General features: G+C 39.1%; 1 protein-coding gene across 1 annotated transcript; it reads right to left on the bottom strand.

Annotated features, from left to right (window-relative positions):
- Window positions 1-212: 212 nt before the first annotated feature.
- On the bottom strand, window positions 213-6,247 carry LOC110718347 (UDP-glucuronic acid decarboxylase 1-like). Its single transcript, XM_021897177.1, has 7 exons — window positions 5,330-6,247; window positions 5,013-5,160; window positions 4,824-4,903; window positions 2,982-3,065; window positions 2,799-2,873; window positions 2,092-2,184; window positions 213-784 (listed from the first exon to the last, which is right to left on the bottom strand). Exons 1-7 carry the CDS (start codon window positions 5,954-5,956, stop codon window positions 578-580), a joined length of 1,314 nt encoding a protein of 437 aa, XP_021752869.1. The 5' UTR covers window positions 5,957-6,247; the 3' UTR covers window positions 213-577.
- Window positions 6,248-22,389: the final 16,142 nt, after the last annotated feature.

Below are 22,389 nucleotides of genomic sequence, written 5' to 3'. Positions count from 1 at the left end.
CCTTTATTCACAAATAATCTACGAGTACCAATTAGATTAGAGAATATATATTGTTGAATTTAGTAAAATGAAAGGGCTCACATTACATATTTACATGGGTTGAGTAATAGGAACAATTTTTGTAGGTATTCAAAAAAAAAAAAGTACAGGAACAATTTTTATCCATAGGAACAATTTTTGTAGGCATTCAAAAAAAAAAAGTACAGGAAGATTATTTGTAGACAAATGGGCAACACAATGTGTCATGCACTCTTGCCTTAAAAGATAAAATTTGAATTCAGCCGAGGCCTTTTGACTTTTGCCTTAATTTGGTAAACATTTGAAAAAATTATAACCAATAAGATACAATAAGCTTTCTACAAGATTATTCTATAATAAGTATAAAAACACAAAAATATTTTTAGTCAACAGAGCAAGACTGCAATGAGCATACAAAACGTTCCTCGGATTCTTCTATGGCACATTGCCAGAATCCTTCTCTCCCAACGTCACAAAGAAGTTAAGATGGGATTACAGCACCTTAATAACCAAACTGCTATTGCACACTATACATACATAGTTTTTGCTCATTTTTTTGTTAGTGTGCTTTGCCTTCATCCTGATTAAGAATCCGATTCCGAAAATCAGCTACCATAAGAGGTAGCCCATCTCTTAAAGATACCTTGGGCTGCCAGTTCAACAGCTCTTTCGCTTTGCTGATATCTGGTTTCCTTTTGTGGGGGTCATCGGCTGTATTATCTTTGAACGCTATAGTTGCAGTTGGATCAATAGTTTCTTTCACAACCTATTTGATCAGAAGAAATTTTGACAAAATTGAAGAAGAATTAAGTCCGGCCATGACAATAGAACCAATAAATAAATAAGTAAATAATAGGAAATTTTGATTTTTACCACCTTCAAATAACGACTTTGTCGAATTTACCACCTCCAAAAAAAAACATTTACTTTACCACCTCATAAAAAAATTAAACATCAGTTTTACCACCAATCACCTCCAACTAACGGATTCCGTCCAAAAATCCGTTAGTGGGGCCTACCTTGCACATGTGTCGCCATATTATTGGTTAAGTTTTAAAAAAATAAATAAATAAAACAAAATAAAAAATAAAAAATCCCCATCAAGCAACCGATGGTTGCTGCCACCGTCGGGACCCCCACCGCCGGACCGGCTACGACCAGCCCCACCACCTAACCGTTACAACCAGCCCCCACCACCTAACCGTTACAACCAGCCCCCACCACCTAACCGCTACCAGCCAGGGACCCACAGCCACAGCACCGATTTCGACCTCAAAACCCTAGCCACCACCTAACAGCTACGACCAACCCCACCACCTAACCGCTACCACCGCACCGCACACCACAGCCGCGCCGATTTCGACCCCCTTTCCACCAATTTCCGACCTCAAAACCCTAGTCAACACCTAATAGCTACGACCAACCCACCACCTAATCGCTACCACCGCACCGCACACCACAGCCGCACCGATTTCTACCCCTTTCCACCAATTTCCGACCTCAAAACCCTAGCCACCACCTAACAGCTACGACCAACCCCACCACCATCCAAACCCAGACCAGAAACAACCGCCACCCAGACGCGAAACCACCCTGACTCAAAACCACCACCACCCAAACCCAGACCAGAAACAACCGCCACCCAGACGCGAAACCACCCCGACTCAAAACCACCACCACCCACCAAAAACCACGCCAGCCAGACGCGAAACCATCGTGACTCGAAACCACCACCACCCAGACGCGAAACCCACACGAAATTCCGACCAACCGAGGTAGTTGATTTCGTTGCTGGTTGGTTGACATGGAAGATCGGGGAAGATGAAGAAGAAACGTCAAAAATGTGGGCCCTACTAACGGATTCATGGACGGAATCTGGTAGTTGGTGGTAAAATCGATTTTTTGGAAATTTTGGTGGTGGTAAAGTAAATCTTTTTTTTTTGGAGGTGGTAAATTCAATTAAGTGGTTATTTGAAGGTGGTAAAAATCAAAATTTCCTAAATAATATTAAAAAGAAATAAAAATATGAACTAAAGAGAAACAGACAAACATATACAACTTGCATTTGTTTACCTCTGCAAGCTCCAGCATGGTGAATTCTCCAGGATTTCCAAGATTAAATGGGCCAATATGCTCCCCTTCCATCAGTGCCATTAATCCATCAACCTGATAAGACATGATGTATTATCTAGTGTATAAAAGGAATATAAATAATGGTCCATTAAGGAACCATGCGATTTGGTAACTCAGACCATATAGTGCCACTGACTTGGTTGAGATCTGAAACACGTATCACTTCTTCCAACAGAATTCATAGTGAAAAGGAGATTGGAGATGAGAAGAAAATGGACAAGCTATTTTTTAACATAAACAGGCCAAAGTACAGGTACAAGTAAAATAAAGATTATAAGATTCATAACTGCAAAACACATTAAAAATATTATAATGTTGCAAGAAATTTCAAACTGCAACCAGGTAGTTCAGTACAAAATTGTTATTATTGTCTATCTTCTTGCATTGTGGGGCCAGAAAGATATGAAGTACTTGTGTTTAATTAAAAGCATAACCATGATAATTTTTAGAATTTAATCAATTAATAATTAGCTGTATTGGAGAGGCTTGAACAAGTAGCTTAGCTTGTTCCTACTGTGACAATATAAAACTTAGTATCTCTAATTCAATGTTTTCAATAGACCTTGACAGAAGACAGTACAGAAACATTGGTGCATCACAGGTATTAAACAAACTTGGCTAACTACACAATAAGCTCATTGACTTACCAGGTCAGAGACATACTGAAAGCTTCGAGTTTGCTTTCCATCCCCATAGACTGTCATTGGTTCCTTACGAATGGCCTGCCAATCACACCAAGATCAAAAAATTTCATTAAGACTAGACTGACAGCCAAACAGAATGTGTTCAGGAGCATTCGCTCCCTTAAAATGATGATTGAGGATCAAAACCTGAGCAACAAAATTGCTAACAACACGTCCATCATCCAGACACATCCGAGGTCCATAAGTATTGAAAATACGTGCAATACGCACCTGCAAAGAGACAAAATGAAATCACAACATACTTATAATTGAAATAGAAAAATCAACAATCCCCATATAGCAAAACGATCAAGAGATATAGTAAGGATTTTTTCAATATACTCTACAACTAACTAATCCAATTATGGAACATATTTCATTCCTCAAATCAGATACTTATAGAAGGTGACTACTTTATCTGAATCTGCTATTTCAAAAGGGTATACGCTATACACATCAACTGAGTAGCTAAGTCTTAAGAAAATCATTTACAGCTTTGTTCTCTACTCTTTCCTTTTATTAGATGATGTACACGTTCTCAGATAGGGTCCAACAGTCTCCGCTCAATTTTTCCATCCCCCTAATATCCCCCTCCCTCCTCTCTTCCAAAAGAAAGAAAATGTATAAACTTAGTGGCTAAATGAAGCTTATAACAAGCAGAAGATTAACAAAGAAAGCATACAAGCATATACTTGTCTAACAGCATCAAAATTTATAATTGCTAGTTCTCTGTCAATTAGGCAATCATAACCAACTATAAGCAGCCTATTGCTACACACAGTCTCGGGGCAGCTGAGCTACCAGCAATCATATGCTGGAATAATTCAATGAACAACAAATTGTCAACTATTAAGCAACAAGATTTGCAGTATCAACATTGCTGCCATAACAGCTTATCTGCTGTTTCTTAGAATCATTAGTCAATCATGCGAAACAACTCTGGCAGTCCAGTCAATGCCATCCAGAATAACTGGATTAGTTTTTTTTCTGCAGAGTAATTGCTATCAAAAGAGTTTGTTTGTCAAGCTTGGCTGACTATCATTCTGCTACTGCAGGAACCTACATGATCCATCAATCATTGTCTCCAGCAGATGGTATGCCTCCAACTTTCCATTCCAACTGCTACTTATAATAGTAAATCCTCACATTTGCAAGTTCAGGAGGTAAAAAAGAAAGCCTCAGTGGGATCTACTTAGCAGGTTTTCTGCCTTGCCTAAAAGCTCAAACATATGGTTCCCCATCTAGTTTAATTACATTAAAGCACGCACCATACGAGTTGAGCTCACTGTTTAACTTCCTAGGTTTTTGCTACAAGCCTACATGACATTGTCATAGGTAGTTCAAAGCTGAAAGAGAGACCCTTAAAGATAGCTTGAACACTAAAAGCTACTTGTAATCTTGTATATACACGTATACTTCAGATTAATGCACGAAAATAACATGGCATGTGCATATAAGTATATAACTGCAGGAAAAGCATTAGGACATATCAAATCATCAAGTGCTAGTATAAACATTGCTTCCTAAGTAGGTGAAGTAGTAGTTACCACTTACTAGAATCATCAACACGCAAATTAAACATCAGCTGATCTAACATAAAGAACCATCAGAAGAGAACAAGGATACAATTATCAATGCTATAGAGATGAAAACTCCTTCCAATTGACTAAAGCCATAAAGGTAAAGACCCAATGTCTTTAAGGCTAAGAATAAAAGGAAGCACCTGCTCGATAAAAGTAGAGGGGATGGGTGGGAATTGGAGAAGAAGGCTCTAATAGAGAAGAATATAAGGGAAGGAAAGTATTATCTTACTACCATTTGGGAAAACTATAATAAGAGATAATTATAGCAATTGTTGCATACTACAGCAATTCCATATTAAATAGATTTTCTTCAAAAAAAAAAAATTATTTATAAACTTATATTGTATTTATATACTCAATAAAGAGGTTTCAATTTCTCCAGAGTCTTAATAACAGGTCACATTACCTCAACCTCAGCACCTCGGTGATAATCCATTGTTAAAGTTTCGGCAGTTCGCTTTCCTTCATCATAGCAGCTCCTCACACCTAGAAGGTAAAAGCTACTTGAGACATTCAAACACACAAAACAAGAAAATCAAGAAGAAGACATAAAAATAAAATAAAAAACTTGAGCTGTATGCGAAAAATTTCTTACCTATAGGATTCACATGACCCCAATATGTTTCTTTTTGTGGATGTTCAAGCGGGTCTCCGTATACCTCACTTGTACTAGTAAGAAGAAACCTAGCACCAATTCTCTTAGCAAGTCCCAACATGTTAAGGGTACCCATCACATTGGTCTTGTAATCATTATGTCAAGAACCTCAACATTTTCAATTATGGCAAACGTCAAGAAACCAAATGCTAACTTAGATCCTAGCATAAATTCTATATCATTAAGCAAAAATAAACACACACAAAACAAATACTTCATACAAGATATAGCTCACCAATTCAACAGCAAAAGGATATGATCGTTTTGACAGGATTGTACTTGTAATGAACCGGAGACGCCGGACAAGCCAAGTGATAAATCTGATCCACTTCAAGCAATATCGGTTCGACAACATCATGACGGATCAATTCAAACCTCGGATTCCCAAAATGGTGAGCCACATTCTCTTTTCTCCCAGTAAAAAAATTATCAATCACAATAACATCATCCCCTCTTGCAATTAGCCTATCTACCAAATGACTCCCAACAAATCCAGCCCCACCAGTCACAACAATCCTCATTCGCCGCCTTCCGATACCGGCTGGCACTCTCCCAACCTTCCCACCAATCCAATTACCCTGACCCCCATCATACGAAGCCAGGCCATTACTCCCTAACCTACCCGAAACCGCTGTTTTCGGAAAATTCGAATCTTGGTGACCAATTCGAGATAAAGTAGGTTGCAAGATGAAGAAAGTTGAACCAATTAAAATACCCACCAAAATAAACAACAATCTTTGCTCTCTGAATATATAATTTATGGATCTAGGGAAGGATCTATGATATTTTTGCGATTTTGGCGAATATGGTATATTTTGTGACATGGGTATTTCTTCATCCCTCCTAACACTATTTCCACTACTTTGTTTGTGAAGTTGTTTCATTTTATTCAAAGTTCCAAATACAATCAAGAAACTTCAAATCATATGAAAATTAAAATAGAATAAATCTAAGAAAAGGGATTTAATTTAGACGCTGAGATGAAGATATTACCTGAGAAGGAAGTAGTGTGCAGGATATAAGTCTGAAAAAGGCATGAAATTTAGGGTTTTGTAGAGTAAGAAATGAGTGAAAAAGTAGCGGAAGCAGTTGCCATTGAAGAGGAGATTAGCGTGGGAGAAAGAGTCTACTTATTGAAAAGTGATTACACGGAGTGTCACACAACTCACAAGTGTGAAAATTAAGTAAAGGCCCGCCAAAGGGTCCTTTTGATGAGAATCATGCTCGTCCCTAAGACTAACTCATACCAATTGCAATTTCTTAGGTGCATTCAATAACAAGATAACACCACACCGTCACGGGGTACACTTTGAGTCAGGTGTACTTACAATATTTCTTATTTCTAATACGAGAAGCATATAGAGTAATTATACTTTGAATTGATTACTAACTTCGTTTTTAAATACTTGCTTCATTTCTTTATGCGCAGAGTTAGAGAAAGTGGAGAAAGTAATAACACAAAGTTTCATATGTGGCTGGTTATACTGTACGGCCAGCCACAAACTTTTTTATTTTTTAAAAATTCTTTTTTCTCTCTCCTCTTTTCTTCTTCTCCTAGTCCAGAACCTTCATCTCATTTTCTCGTAGAACACAATTTGTCGCAACCATCGTTGATAGCCGTCTTCTTGGTTCTTTCGTCGGTATTCGTTCATCGGAGGTGGTGGTTTCTCTAGGTGGGTAGTGGTGGTTTGGTGACTCTGTCGCCGAAAAACAAGTTTAAGGTTTTTAAGGCAAAATTCAGCCATGAAAACTCTAGATCTAGGGGTTTTAGAGTTTTCATGATCGAATTTGGCCTTTATATCCATATTTGAAGTGAAATTCGAAGCCATTGTTAACTTTTTAAGGTATTTGTTCGATTTAAATTTTTTTAGTGGTTTGTTTGATCGGGCTTGTTTGTGGGTTAGGGGCTAGTGGCAAGGCGTTTGGGGTTGGGGCTGGTGGTGTGGGTATTGGAGTTGATGGTGTTGTGGGTTCGGTCAGTACAACTGTTTTGGGTAATTTTACCCATCCCACGTGTGGGCCAACTGGGTGGTGACACGTGTCATACCCAGGTTAGTCCAAATTGGACCAATCCCCATTTGAACACATGTCATTCCCAGAATCTGGGAGAAAAAGCGGCCTTCAAGGTCCCAAATCCCGAGAAAACCGTAATTCGGCGCAGCCTAATAAAATTAGGTCAGAGTGACCTAATCAGGGGCACATTTCTCGATGACCCTATAAATAGGGAGATTTTTTTCCATTTTTGGGACACCTACAATTTATTACAACATACCCCACATTCTCTTAAATCGGAGAAAACACGTGATCTCGGAATTCGAGAAGATCTCATTTTACTTTCCGCACCTTTTTCATATTCTCCTACCCGTTCTAACTTGACCGTTGGAGGCAAAACTCCAATCACCCGGAGTCTCTGTTGTTTTGCATGTACAAGTGTAGTCAGACCAGTCTTCGAGCTGTAACTCTCCCGAAGGACAAAAACACCCAAAACATTTGGCGCCGTCTGTGGGGAGACCACCTCAAAGATGGTTCAAGAGTCTGTACCACCTCCTGACCCCAATGATCATCTCGAGGCCTGTACAGACCATGAGGATGATGATACTCAGGTCGAAATATATGTGGCCAAAGATGGGTCATTCAATTCTAGGCGCATCCGTCCCAGGGATAACCTGGAACGAGGAGATAGCCAGGCGGGAACAAGCAGGCCCCCAGGCAGCCAGAAGGGGAAACCTAGATGGCAAGAGGTTAGGCTCCAGTCACCAGAGACGAGCTCATGAAATTCATGACAAGTTTCAAGGGTGAGATCAAGGACCTAGTCAGTTAGAAGACGACTGGCTCTAGCAAGGGTCAGTCGCCCAAAAAATCTCCTCGAACTGCAAGGAAGTAGTCAGTCAGGGACAGGCAGCCTACTCCACATCTCAAGGAGAAGACTACGCCTACCCTTGACTGGTCAAAGATTCTTCTGCCCTAGACGGACACAAGGAAGGTCATCCGTGTTGTTCAGCCGGATGGTAGGAAAAGACTTTAACTGATGCTCGACATGTTATCGAGTGAAATCGGAATCAGCAATTTTCTGAGTCAGCCTCTAGCTCAAGCTTTCCAGACAGCTTCAAACATACATCTGTCAAGAATACTCAATCTTTGCATGAGATCCATACAGGCGGCAAGTCCGTCCACTCTGGCCTTTAGATGATTGGGAATTCCCTGTACATACCCCCTACGGTTTACAGCCAATATTCTCCTCATATGCAGCCGACCCTCTTCGGGGGGCAGGCCACATATAATGTCTAACCTTTTGGACTGGCGTCTTCGTCTGCTCAAACTTAGTGAATAAACCTCTACGTTCACCAAGGAAATAACCGAGGTGGAATAGTCGGCCAAGGTTAAAAATGTGTTGGTAGGTGCCTATGATGGAACCACCAACCTGGAGGACGACCTCATGACCTACTCCAACCTTATGCACATGTAGGGGTTGGAGGATGATATGTGGTATCGCTGTTTCCCGGCTACGTTGAAGGGCATAGCCCAATAATGGTTCGGCAACCTGCCAACCGGGTGCATTGACAACTTCAGTAATCTTACCTTCCTGTTTGCCTCTAACTTCTCAATGAACATCCCTGCCAAGAAAACAAGTCTTGACTTGAGCACCATACGGCAGGGAGAGAGAGAAGGGCTTCGCTCCTACGTCATACGGTTCAATTTGGTAAGAATCCAGATTTAGGGGTTGTTTAACGAGGTAGCCTATACAGACTTCTTCAAAGGTCTGAAGGATGGGTCGACCTTTAAGTCTGACCTTGTTCAAAAGAGGGTTTTCACCCTTCCAAAGGCGTTAATAGAGGCAGAGAGCTTTATTCAAGTCACCGAGGAGGAGTTAAAGGAGCTAAGCAGGCAATTCTGTGCGACTGCTACGCGGCCACCGCGTGGACGCGCAGCCCTGTTAGAACCCGCGCAGCCAAGCTCAAGAAACAGAGCCAAATTAGAGAGTTTTGCGCGCCTATTATGTGACCTCTGCGCGGGCGCGTGTAGACACCCATTTGTGTCTCCCCAAAACCAAACCCAGTGATGAGTACCTTTCACGTCGAATCATAATCGAATGAATTGAAAGTGTAGAAAGTCTAGTGTTGCGGTTAGTTTTTATTTCTTTTCTTTCTCTCTGTTTTTGAAAACCTATTTTAAGAAAACATCCAATCCAGTTTGTTTTGGTCCATGACAAGGGTCCAATAATAGTGTAGTTGGGTCAGGTTCGAAAATACCTTTCCAACGATATATTATAAGCCCAATTCCGATGAATAATGAGGAATTTATGGCCAAATTACTAAACTGGGCCCGGTTTGATATTTATATGCGGCCCAATGATCTAGAGGAGGGCCTTATATGATTTATCATTTCTAATGCAATTAGAATTGATTATAGTCTTCTAGATTCTTCTAGAAGGTTCTTTTCATTCCTAATTTAATTAACAGTTGATAAATTGACTTTAGTTGACTTTTTAGAGTTTTAATCAGAATAAAAAAGTGTTTTTAAGGAAAATACGATTTTGCCCTCTAGTACGGCTAAATTTTATCAAAATAAGAAAACACGTGGAAAACTGGATTCCAGCGCCTGGCGACAAGACCAATGCCTGGCGCCAGAGTCCAGCGCCTGGCGCCACTCCTGGCGTCTAGTGCCAGAGTCTAGCGTCTGGCGCTACGTCTGGCGTCTGGCGCCAGATCCTATCGTTGGCGCTACAGTTGTTTTACTTTCTCTATAAATAGCCTCTTAAAACCTCCGTTTTCAATCATCAACCCTCTAATTTTCTAATTCTATCTTCTAACCAATTCTCATCAAGAAACTCTTGATTACTCTCTTTCTCTCTCTTCTAAACTAGCTTTTGTATACAAAATTCCGCATTCACAAGATCTAGAAACACCTAGACAAGTTCGAAGTTGCCTTTGCCCTAGACGTGAAAGGTTTTAATTTCTGAGCCCAAATCTCTATCTCAATTATTTAATTTAATTGTTTTGATTTATATTTTTCCTTGAAGTTACTAACGTGTGTATTTTGTTATTAGAAAGAGGTATGAGGCATCCAAGTAAGTGATTTAATTGATTTTATTGATATTATGATATAGAAATCATGTCTAGATTGTTATTATGATTCCTAGTATCATGTTAGGGTGTTTTGATCTTCCTAGTATCATGTTTAGGGTGATAACTATAATTTCTAATATCAAATATGACAATTGTGTTTCCTGCGATGCTTACTATTCTCTTCCTAATATTCATGTTAGTATCATGTTAAGGCTATATATTTGATTTTTATTGCTTAGTGACATGCTAGGGTTTGTTATTAATCTTGTTAGTATCATGCCTAGGATCTTGCTATTATTATGCTTTAACATGATTATGATTATTGTTATAATTGTTGTAATTATTTTTATGATTATTAATATGTTGCTTGATATATATTTATTGTTATTTCTTGGTCACACCTTTTATGCATGTTTAAAGGGAATTGGTAATTGTAATCACGCTTAATAAGATAATTAATAATCTTGTTTAGGGTTAGTTTGATTATAATTCAAGTGATCGCCAATAATAGTTTATTTGTGCATTAATATTCAACCAACATAGATAAACAGGTTTAGGGTAATCCTATTGATTGCATGTTAGTTAGAAAGCGCACATGAATACGATCAGAATAAAGTAGAGACCTATTATTAGGGCAGGTTCAATCTCTTTCAGGTTGGATTTGTACCTTCATCCCCAAACTACCGGTCATGGTTCCATACCTATTAGAGTTGACGATCTGCTAGATCGTTAAGGGGTGTAACCTTCATCTCGTGAACAGTTTACAAGTTCCTAAAACATGTTGGCGACTCTTTTGTTCTAGCTTCCTTCCCTTTGGACGCCACCGTACTTTAGTGTATGATCACAGTGGGGCTCAAGTTTGGGGTAATGCTTGAAATATTCCCTACAGTTTTTGGCGACTCCACTGGGGAGGATTTCTATTTTAATTCCTGAAATTTATTTCGGCAATGATTTAGAATGAGTGGATGATACTCGAAAAGTTCTAAGTATTTTATGTGCGTAATTTTAATTAACATTTATTGTCATATGCATAAAAAAGATCTCATTGGAAAGACCATCCGTAAGGAGTTAAAAACATAGGATTTTTACACGTAGGGAATTTGGAGAATATCTTTCACAGCTAGGACCGAAATAATGCTGCGCGAAACTGTAAAATTTTATTGAGCATAGAAAGCTGCTGAGGCATGTAGGAACTAGCATCAGAAAACAGAGTCTAGCGCCGAGGATTTGACTCTGGCGCCAGGCGCCACTCCTAGCGCTAGGCGCTAGAGCCAAATCGCGGTGCCGACCTCTCTTCCAATACCGAGCCAGAAATATGCGTTCTAATTTTGACCAGTTTTTAGCACTGTTTGCTCGATCCTACTTCCTGATTAAGTTTTTCTTTCTTTTCTAAAACCCATATGTGTTCTCCATATGGACATAACCCTCTGGGAATTCATGCTCCATCTACCTGATTGAACGCTCTGTGCAACAAAGGGTACATCCAAGAATGTTGAATTCACCAAACCATGGAAGCGAGTCTTTAACTCGCGGTGTCCCATCCACTCGCGCCAACCCTTCAGAGGTAAGGCTTCTGCGCGGTGCATTCGGACAATTAACCATGAACCCTCTTTGACTAACCCATATCCCGAACTTTAGAGAAGTAGAGCCATGGTTAGGTTGCAAACTCATGGCATCTTGTTGTGACTACTTGATTGCTTGTGCATCTCTTACTTGTGCATACTTATTATGTGACTAAACTAACCGTTTGGTTTGACTTGTGTTTGTAAATAAGTCTTAATAAACTAACCAATGACTAAAGGGTTTTGCTTAATTAATTGATTAATTAATTTGAGCTAATAAATATACGGTTATTTTAGATTTTAACACCTCACAAAAACGCGAAAATTGATTTTAACACCCCCATAAATAAAATGGATTTTAACACCAGATAAATTTCCAAAAAATTGGTATTACCACCACTTAACGGTTTCCATCCAAAAATTCCGTGAAGTGTGGCCCACATTAACACGTGTCAGCATTTTATTTGTTAAAAAAAAGAGAAATTAAAAAAAAAAACCTAAAACTACCCCAGCCACCACCTCAGCGCCACCCCCGTGTCACCGCTGCCTTCCCCCCCAACTCACCACAACCCTCCCCGAAACCACCACCCGTGTCGCACCACCACCCCCAACCCATCTGAACCCTCCCCCTCCCTTTCCCGCAACCGTAACGCCCCCAAAAACCAGCAAACCCAAAACCCTCGTCCCCCATAAACGGCCACAAATCCGGCCTTAAAAGGCCGAAATCGGCCGGTTAAGGCCACTAATCCCCAAAACAGGCCAATTTCGGCCATTTGTGGCCAGATTCGTGGCCGTTTTGGGGAACAAGGGCTTTGGGTTTGATGGTTTTTGAGGGCGATACGGTTGCAGGAAAGGGAGGGGGACGGTTCAGGTGGGTTGGGGGTGGTGGTGCGACACGGGTGGTGGTTTCGGGGAGGGTTGTGGTGAGTTGGGGGGAAGGCGACGGTGGCGCTGTGATGGTGGCTGGGTAGTTTTAGGTTGTTCTTTTTTTTTTAATTTTTTTCTTTTTTTGGCCAATAATAACACGACACGTGGCTTATGGACCCACTTAACGGATTCCTAAACGGAATCAATTAAGTGGTGGTAATACCAAATTTTTAGAAATTTATCTAGTGTTAAAATCCATTTTTTTAGGAAAAATTGAAAAGAATAATCCCACCTTTGGCACATCTTCTCAAAACAATCCCACCTTAGCGTATTCCAAAAATAATTCCACCTTTGTACCCCATATTCTCAAAATGAACCTTTTTACCTACAACCGTTTCAACATGTAAACTTTTTTTTTCTTTAATCTATCTCTTCCCACCTTATCACCTTCTTTCATGGAAACCCCTCCATCACCACCATGGGTACCACCTCTGAACTAAAGTGACCCTAGCCAGTAAACACAACATCATCACTGAACCGACCTCGTCTAAAAAAAAAGGGGCGTCTATGACTCCATTCCTCGTCACTCCCCACTGTACTTGAACCATTCACCCTAAACCAACAACAACAAAAGCGCCCCGAACTTCCACCGTAAACCAACACCTCCAGAAGCCCCGCTTCGCCGCGCACAACATCAACAACCATTCATTAATCCCAACAACAGTTGCATCATACTTTCAGGTTCGCCAATTTATCCTATTGCAGCCCCAATTCAGCCCAACTTCAGAGTAAATGAAGCCCTAATTCTGCCATTGAAGGACTGGAGGGGGTGGGAGGTTTGATGATTTGGAAGATTTCTGGGTCGTATTGCAATATCCAGGCTGTCGGAATTGTTGTTGGGCTCATTTGTGGGTTGTATTGGGAATTGGTGGCTGTTGTTGTTGAGATTGTTGATGGTCGGCGGGTTCTTGGTCTGACGGAAGGAGGGTCCAGTAAAGGAGGGAATCGGAGCAGGGGAGGGAATCGGGGAAGATGGTGGCTGAATCTGGTTGTTCCGGGTTCCGGCGAGTGGCTGGGTATGGCCGCTCCGGCAGGCATTTATTCTAGCAGGGAAAGGAAGAAGATTTGTATTTTTAATTTTTTTTAAAAAAATTATAAATAAAAATAAAACCAATTAGAAGGTGACATGTGTCATATTACCTTATAAAATAAGTCACCAATTTCATAGACTGGTAAAAGGTTCATTTTGAGAATATGGGGTATAAAGGTGGGATTATTTCCGGAATACGCAAAGGTGGGATTGTTTTGAGAAAATATGCCAAAGGTAGGATTATTCTTTTCAATTTTTTCTTTTTTTTATGGGGTTGTTAAAATCAATTTTTGCGTTTTTGTGAGGTGTTAAAATCTAAAATTTCCTAAATATACCTTAAAATCGAGTCATAGTTCCTTTAAGTCAACCCGGATTTTTATTCCCGTATACTGCACAAACGTCAACTTATTTTTGTTATAGCCGGAGTTCCAGGAAGAACTACGGGTCGCACACCTATGGATTTGTAGCCCCGAGTTGTATCTTTAATTTGGAGCTGGTTTCATCCCAATAAAAGTCACAGATTAAAAGTTATGACTAAAATACCACAACCTGTCCAGTTTAATGCATATACGTGAGGTCTTAACTTAGTCTTTGTTCGAGTCTAGTCACATAGTCTAGCCACATGGTCATGACACGAGTCTTAACATGTTACTTACACTCACAATATAAAGCACACACTAATATGTATATATACCATGACCATGTTTTAGGTTCATGCATGAGTCGGTTTTTTCCGTCATTTGAGTTGGGAGTACATTCTATTCCTAATTTTTTCATATCTCCCCGTCTGCATGATTCCTTCATATCACAATATTCATTCTTCCAACCTCCTTCCATTTATTGCATGTTGAATAGAGTTTGAGTCAAATAATTAACAATGAATATCGCTAATTTCCCTTTCCACAGTACTTGGTCAAAGAGAGAAGGGCGATTAATCAAGGACAACCTCTTTGTTCAAGTCTTACTTTTTGATAAACCAATTCGTTAAAAGAAGAAAGCTAAGAAGATAATGGCAAGTCAAGAAGAAGTCAATGAACTTAGGATTCAATTGACTAATGTAACGAGGTGTTGAAGACTTTAACCCTTCAAATTAATGATCCTGTGAAACAACAACAAATGGAGCTCATGCAAGAAAGCTTGAGCAAGCTATCTAGTGACTACAAGTTCCAGACATTAGTTCACAAGGGGTCTCGGTGGACAAGGAGCTTCTTCCGCAGAAGTTCAATGCCACTGACATCCTTAAGTTCAAGGAAACAGATAATCCTTATCTTCACTTAAGGGCCTTTGAAACTATAATGAACATTAAGGGGATCGATAGGAAAGTCTTTAATTCCTTGTTTTCTTTATCTCTTGAAACCGTTTGTCAACAATGGTTCTTTTCTCTCGATAAAGAGAAAACTTCTATTTGGGATGCTATTGTAAACACTTTCATTAATAGATATAAGTGTAATATTCAAGTCGAAACCGATTATAGACAACTCGAGATGCTAAGACAAAAAGATAATGAAGGCTTTACTTCTTTCTTCAGTAAGTGGAGGGAAACTTCCGCTAAGATGATTGAGGTGCCCTCCGAAAAAGAATCTGTGAGGTTGTTTATCAAGAATCTCCAAGAGAAGTATTCGAAGCATTTAAAGTATCAACATAATTTGAATACTTTCAAGGTTGTCTATGATATTGGTATTGAAATCGAAGATGACCTCGCAAAGCAAAAATCTACTAACAATAGTAACCACAGTGGTTGGAAAGGAAAGAAGAACGACAATCCTTCTTCTTCCGAAAACGCCCACTCTAGTAATAATGTTAGTACCTTTGACCATAACGGTGTCTTAGCTATGAATAATCAAGGATGTAAGAACCCATGAGAGAACTCACACCCATTGGAATGACGTACGATGCTGCTTTCAACCGTCTCTACGATCGGGGATTAATCAAACCTATTGGCCCTACCGAGGATCCAACGCCAGAAAATTGATCTTCGAGATGGAATCCCAACTCTTATTGCAAGTACCATCGAGGGAACGGTCATACCACCGATGAATGCTACAGGTTTCAAACTCTCATTCAAGATCTCATAGAAGCAAATAAGATCCCATTGCCTCTAGCTAGCGAGAAGAATGGATGATGATGAAGCTAACAACACAAGAAAAGAGGCGAGCTACAACGACAAGATTTCATGACCTCTTTTTCTATTTCTTTTTCATTTTTTCCTTTCCCCAATAAGTCTAGCATAAGCACCTTTCTTTTCCCTTAGATTAATTTTGTATATTCTTTCTTTTTCTCCTTTTAATAAAATGAGCATTTATTTCCTTGAATATGATCATTGCATAAAAAAAAAAGAAAAAAAAAAACTAAGCACAAGGTATACCAATGATTTTAGGTACCCCTTGTAGCCACATCATATTACCTTGCACCCTTCGAATATACAATCCTTTTTTGGTAAACCACTTTGAGCCTCGTCTAACAATAGACCTTTCATTTGTCAACCTACGTCTACCTAACCTTGGGATGGGATGGTGTGTAACTTATGTAACTTCAAAAGCTTGAATGAATTAAATAAATAAATAAAATAAGAAAAAAAAATAAATAAAAGTGTAACAAAGGGCAAGTGTTCCAATGTCTTTGACGTGAACATGTCTTTGATATGAACACGTCTCAGATTGCGTTTCTTATCGAGTGCTCGGTACCGTGCTTGAGAAAAATGAATGCCAAGTGAGTGATAGACCGCATGATCGGGATTGCCCACACTTATAAAAATAAAAATAAATGCTAAAGCAAAAAAAGAGAAAAGAGAGCTAAAAAAGAGTATAAACTCAAGCATAAAAATACAAAGATTCAAAAGCAAGGTGGCATACCTTGGGGGCTTATCGAGGATCTTGAGCATTTATCCCTTTCTTCTTCAACCTTTAGCCTAACAACGTTACAACCCTTCAAAAGACCTTTTTTGTGGTATACACACACTTGTGCGAGGTTTGGCTAGAGCTACGTTCGGCCTGATTCCTAACGGATACGTAGGCAACCTCACATTGAGGTGCGGCCGTAATAAACATGCATTCATCTTCACATTCACACACCATGATCATATCAAGGGATCTCCAATGCTCATCCCTATCTACTTAAAGCTAGACTTGGGGGCTTGATCCTTACATCATTAGCTTACCTAGCCTAAAGAGTCACCATCATTTGACTCTTCTTGAAATAATATTTTCCCACACACTTAGCCCTTACAGCCTACTTTAGTGTCACTATCACACACATCACAAATACATGACCAAATATACTTCCCTTAGGAACCCTTTGTCATGAAATCTTAACATAACGCTGAAGCATGCCTTGTCATATCAACATCAGTCGTCATTGCATCACAAAGTATGAAGTACTTAGCTTCCGCGCCTAAGTTACCTGAATAATTTTATTACCAAGTCAACTATGATAGTCTAAGATGTTACAATCCGTGTATTATGAGAGATAACGTTAACGGGTTAAGCTCATTCAACATGCACCTTCAAAAACTTCGCTTCTTTCTGTTTTCGCGTCTTTCTTTTTTGGGAGAAAATCGGTACCCTCCACAAAAATGACAGAAATTTTTGTTATTCTGCATTTTGAGTCATGTGCATATCAAGCTTTATGAGTCAACACTATGCACACACGAGCCACACGGAGTGAGTCATCATTAAGTCAAGTTTATACCTTGAGTCATGTCAAGTCATTGAGTCAACACTAAGTATTAGATCAACCCTAAAGAAAGATAAGCAAAGTCCTATAGTCAAAGATATAAATGCAGGTGCATCCCAACAAGCGAGGACATTCCCGGATTTTTTTCGAAAAAACCACGAATATGACACAGGAGATTTCTCCAAGATAAGAGGAGTTACATAGATCAGTAAATTAGAGATGAAGAGCTTTAATTTACAAAATATTTGAGCGGATTTGGTTGAAAGGAAACGACCAAGCTCAAAGTTCGGAGCAAAACCAAGCAACAACGGTAGCAAGAGCAGAATAGGGAAGACCCGACTCCAGCGCCAGACGACAAGGTTGCCGCCTGGCAACAACATCTGTTGTCTGGCAACAGAGTTCAGCGCCTGACGCTAGATCCCAACATCAGGCAACAGAGCCAATTCTTGGCGCCAGCGACATTGCAGCAGCGACAGAGCTCGAAGCCTCTCAAAATAATTATTTCGACCTCATTCAGAAATTTCGGGTTCCTTGGTACGCCAGTTAGCCCCTATAAGCAAATTGACATGATTAGTAGTCGGCTCGATTACAATCGTAGTAAGTGATTGACCTGACAAAAAAATCGTCTCACTTAGCTTAAGCGCCTAAAACACTAGCTCGTTACAAGCACCAAGGCATCGGTTCAAAAGCAATCGCATCAGTTATACGATAATTTTTCCAAGATTGGATTGTCATCTCCAACTGACAATATTTCCAAAATATGGATTGTCGCGCATTCTTCTTATACGACAATTTTTCCAAGATTGGATTGTCATCTCCAACTGGAAATATTTCCAAAATATGGATTGTCGCGCATATTCTTCAACGATAATTTTTCCAAGATTGGATTGTCATCTCTGGCAAAGTTTCCAAACGTGGATTGTCGTGCTCCTTCTTTGTTTAGCAAGTCTTTCCAAGTTTGGATTGTCATACATTCATTAATCTTTGGCAAGTTTTTCGAGATTGGATTGTCACACACCCAGTTTCCTATGGCATAATTTCCCAAAGGATTGTCGTAGGTCTCTACTCATCATAAAATTCGGCAAAAATTCCTCAACGTGGATTACCATTCATTTCAGCAAGTGGCAAATTTTCATGAAGTGGATTGTCGGTGGGCTCTTTTTTGCAAATGTTCCAAGACGCGGATTGTCAATAGTGGCAATATTTTCCTAAAAGGATTGTCGTATAGCGTTGGAAAATTTCCAAGGTGGATTGCTTTCAAGAGTTATATTCCAAGATGTGAATTGTCGATTATAGCAAAATTTGTATGACAGATTGTTACGAAGCATTAGCAACTTTTCTCAAAATTGGATTTTGGCAAATTTTTCGAGATACGGATTGTTGCTTCATCGTAGCAACATTTTTTAGGATGGATTGTTACGAAGCATTGACAACTGTCCCTAATCGTATTGTCATACATCATACAAGAGTTGTGTTGGAAACTATTCCCAAAGAAAAAAGGATTGTCATCACAGCAAAAGCACCGACATACTGGTTCACAAGCAGCAAAGCGTCGACGCACTGGCATAACAGCATTAAGGATCATCAAGCAGTGGTTTTTTGAAGACTATCACGGCAGAAATTGGAGGCAGTTATAGGCGTAGCAGTCTTCAGGCGGTATTCTCTAGCTTGCGAAAGATCGTCAAAACAGCAGGATGGCGTTCCCTAGCTTGCGGAAGGTTATCACAACAACATCAACAAATCGGTTACCTCCAGAGACGTGTGCTCGACGGTGCAAGATACACGTTTGTTAACCCTCTTATCTGTTTAACTAACGCTAGTTTGCAGGTATTGGCGTTACAAGAGTGATTTAGGATCGCAGAACGTTCTGAATCATTCTCCGTCCCTATCGATACTTTGACTTTTGTTTTCGAAACTTACGTTTCTCCAAACTCAGTCAAAGTGAGGGATTTTGTAGACACCCATTTGTGTCTCCCCAAAACCAAACCCAGTGATGAGTACCTTTCACGTCGAATCATAATCGAATGAAGTGAAAGTGTGGAAAGTCTAGTGTTGCGGTTAGTTTTTATTTCTTTTCTTTCTCTCTGTTTTTGAAAACCTATTTTAAGAAAATAGCCAATCTAGTTTAGTTTGGTCCGTGGCAAGGGTCCAATAGTTGGGTCAGGTTCGAAAAGACCTTTCCAACGATGTATTATAAACCCAATTCCGATGCATATTGAGGAAGTTATGGCCAAATTACTAAACTGGGCCTGGTTTGATATTTATATGCGACCCAATGATCTAGAGGAGGGCCTAATATGATTTATCATTCCCAATGCAATTAGAATTGATTATAGTCTTCTAGATTCTTCTGGAAGGTTCTTTTCATTCCTAATTTAATTAACATTGATAAATTGACTTTAGTTGACTTTTTAGAGTTTTAATCAGAATAAAAAAAGATTTTAAGGAAAATACAATTTTTCCCTCTCGTACGGCTAAATTTTATCAAAATAAGAAAACGCGTGGAAAACTGGATTCCAGCGCCTGGCGACAAGACCAGCGCCTGGCGCCAGAGTCCAGCGTCTGGCGCCAGAGTCTAGCGTCTGGCGCCAGATCCTGTCGTTGGCGCTACAGTTGTTTTATTCTTTTCGAAATTCTGTTTTGTTTTTTATCATATCCGGCTGATTTTCTCTATAAATAGCCTCCTAAAACCTCCGTTTTCAATCATCAACTCTCTAGTTTTCTAATTATCTCTTATAACCAATTTTCATAAAGAATCTCTTGATTACTCTCTTTCTCTCTCTTCTAAACTAGCTTTTGTATACCAAAATTCCGCATTCACAAGATCTAGAAACACCTAGCCAAGTTCGAAGTTGCCTTCGCCCTAGATGTGAAAGGCTATAATTTCTGAGGGTTTGGTCCCAAATCACTATCTCAATTATTTAATTTATTTGTTTTGATTTGTATTTTTCCTTGAAGTTACTAACGTGTGTATTTTGTTATTAGAAAGAGGTACGGGGCATCCAAGTAAGTGCTTTAATTGATTTTATTGATATTATGATACAGAAATCATGTCTAGATTGTTATTATGATTCCTAGTATCATGTTAGGGTGTTTTGATCTTCCTAGTATTATGTTTAGGGTAATAACTATAATTTCTAATATCAAATATGACAATTGTGTTTCCTGCGATACTTCCTATTCTCTTCCTAATATTCATGTTAGTATCATGTTAGGGCTATATATTTGATCTTTATTGCTTAGTGACATGCTAGGGTTTGTTATTAATCTTGTTAGTATCATGCCTAGGATCTTGCTATTATTATGCTTTAACATGATTATGATTATGATTATGATTATTGTTATTATTGTTGTAATTATTTTGATGATTATTATTATGTTGCTTGATATATATTTATTGTTATTTCTTGGTCACACCTTTTATGCATGTTTAAAGGGAATTGGTAATTGTAATCATGCTTAATAAGATAATTAATAATCTTTTTTAGGGTTAATTTGAATATAATTCAAGTGATCGCCAATAATAGTTTATTTGTGCATTAATATTCAACTAACATAGATAAACAGGTTTAGGGTAATCCTATTGATTGCATGTTAGTCAGAAAGCGCACATGAATACGATCAGAATAAAGTAGAGACCTATTTTTAGGGCAGGCTCAATCTCTTTTAGGTTGGATTTGTACCTTCATCCCCGAACTACCAGTCATGGTTCCAGACCTATTGGAGTTAACGATCTCCTGGATCGTTAAGGGGTTTAACCTTCACCCTGTGAACGGTTTACAAGTTCCTAAAACTTGTTGGCGACTCTTTTGCTCTAGCTTCCCTCCCTTTGGACGCCACCGTACTTAAGTGTATGATCACAGTGGGGTTCATGTTTGGGATAATGCTTGAAATATTCCCTACAGCGCGCGACCTGCTGTGCGGGCGCACAAACTTGTATTGCGGGCGCGCACCCAAGGGCTTCTTTTCTCTGTACCCACAAATTTGCGGTCGCGCATTATCCTGAGAGGGCGCACATTACACTTGCGCGGGCGTGCAAAATTCGTGTGCGGGCGCACCGCTGGGTTTCAGATTTTTCTCCGCCTTGTTGCTTAAGTTTCTTTCTTTTTAGAAGCACATATATATAGTCCTTACTCTCTTTTGAGGGGGCAATTAGGTTATCTTAGTTTTAATTTTCTAATTTTTAGCTTAATCTAGAGAGAGAAACACCATTAGTTTTGGCATTTTAGAGAGAGAAAGTGTGGATTACTCCATTGTTAAGCTCGGAATTCAAAGAAGAAGCTTAATCAACCTCTTTATAGAACTTCAACTTCAATGAATGAGAATTTCCTTACTCTTTTCTCTTTACTTTGCTATTTAATTTTTTGTTAAATTGCTTTTATTTTGTTAATTACTCATTATTCATGCTTTTGCTTGTTAATATCATGATTGACTTGATGATTGCCATGGATAGTGAGTAGTTACTTAGCCAAGGGTATGGGGATGATGTAGTTGGAGTTTGTTCATGCTTATAGTGTTGGGATTCAAGTTGATTGTGATTAAAACCTTTACATGCTTGATTGTTCTTTGATCTTCTTGCAAAGTGCACGTTAGTTGATTAAAGGTGAATCTTTGCTAAATGAAACGACGGTTGACTTAACTAAGTTCATTTCTATCGATTGTTACTTGATAGCACCTCCTAGTATATGGTTTTAATGTGAGAACATAGAGGCTATGTTAGGAGAAGCCAATTGACCCCGATAGGTGGCTAGATTGGACCCTCTATATCGATATTCATGCAGGTTTAGTTCATTATCGATTTGTTTCTATGCTAATGCGTGTTCAAGTGAAGCCTATATCTACCCATTCCCCTTGGTGTTTTTTTTTATATTGTCTTTAATTCAATTTAATCTTAGTTTAATCTCTTAAATAATTCCATTCTTTGTTCTTAGATATCTTAATTATTTAGTAGTGATTACGGCGTTTAACTTCTCCCTGAGGTTCGACCCTTTGCTTACCTTATACTTGTATTAGGTTTGTTAAGGTTTTGTAAATTGTATTTTATTTAGGGATAGACATTT

The sequence above is a fragment of the Chenopodium quinoa genome, unplaced genomic scaffold, assembly GCF_001683475.1.
Source record: "Chenopodium quinoa cultivar QQ74 unplaced genomic scaffold, ASM168347v1, whole genome shotgun sequence".
NCBI lineage: Eukaryota > Viridiplantae > Streptophyta > Magnoliopsida > Caryophyllales > Amaranthaceae > Chenopodium > Chenopodium quinoa.
The sequence above is the reverse complement of the archived record's forward strand: the minus strand, read 5'-3'. Positions and strand labels throughout refer to the sequence as shown.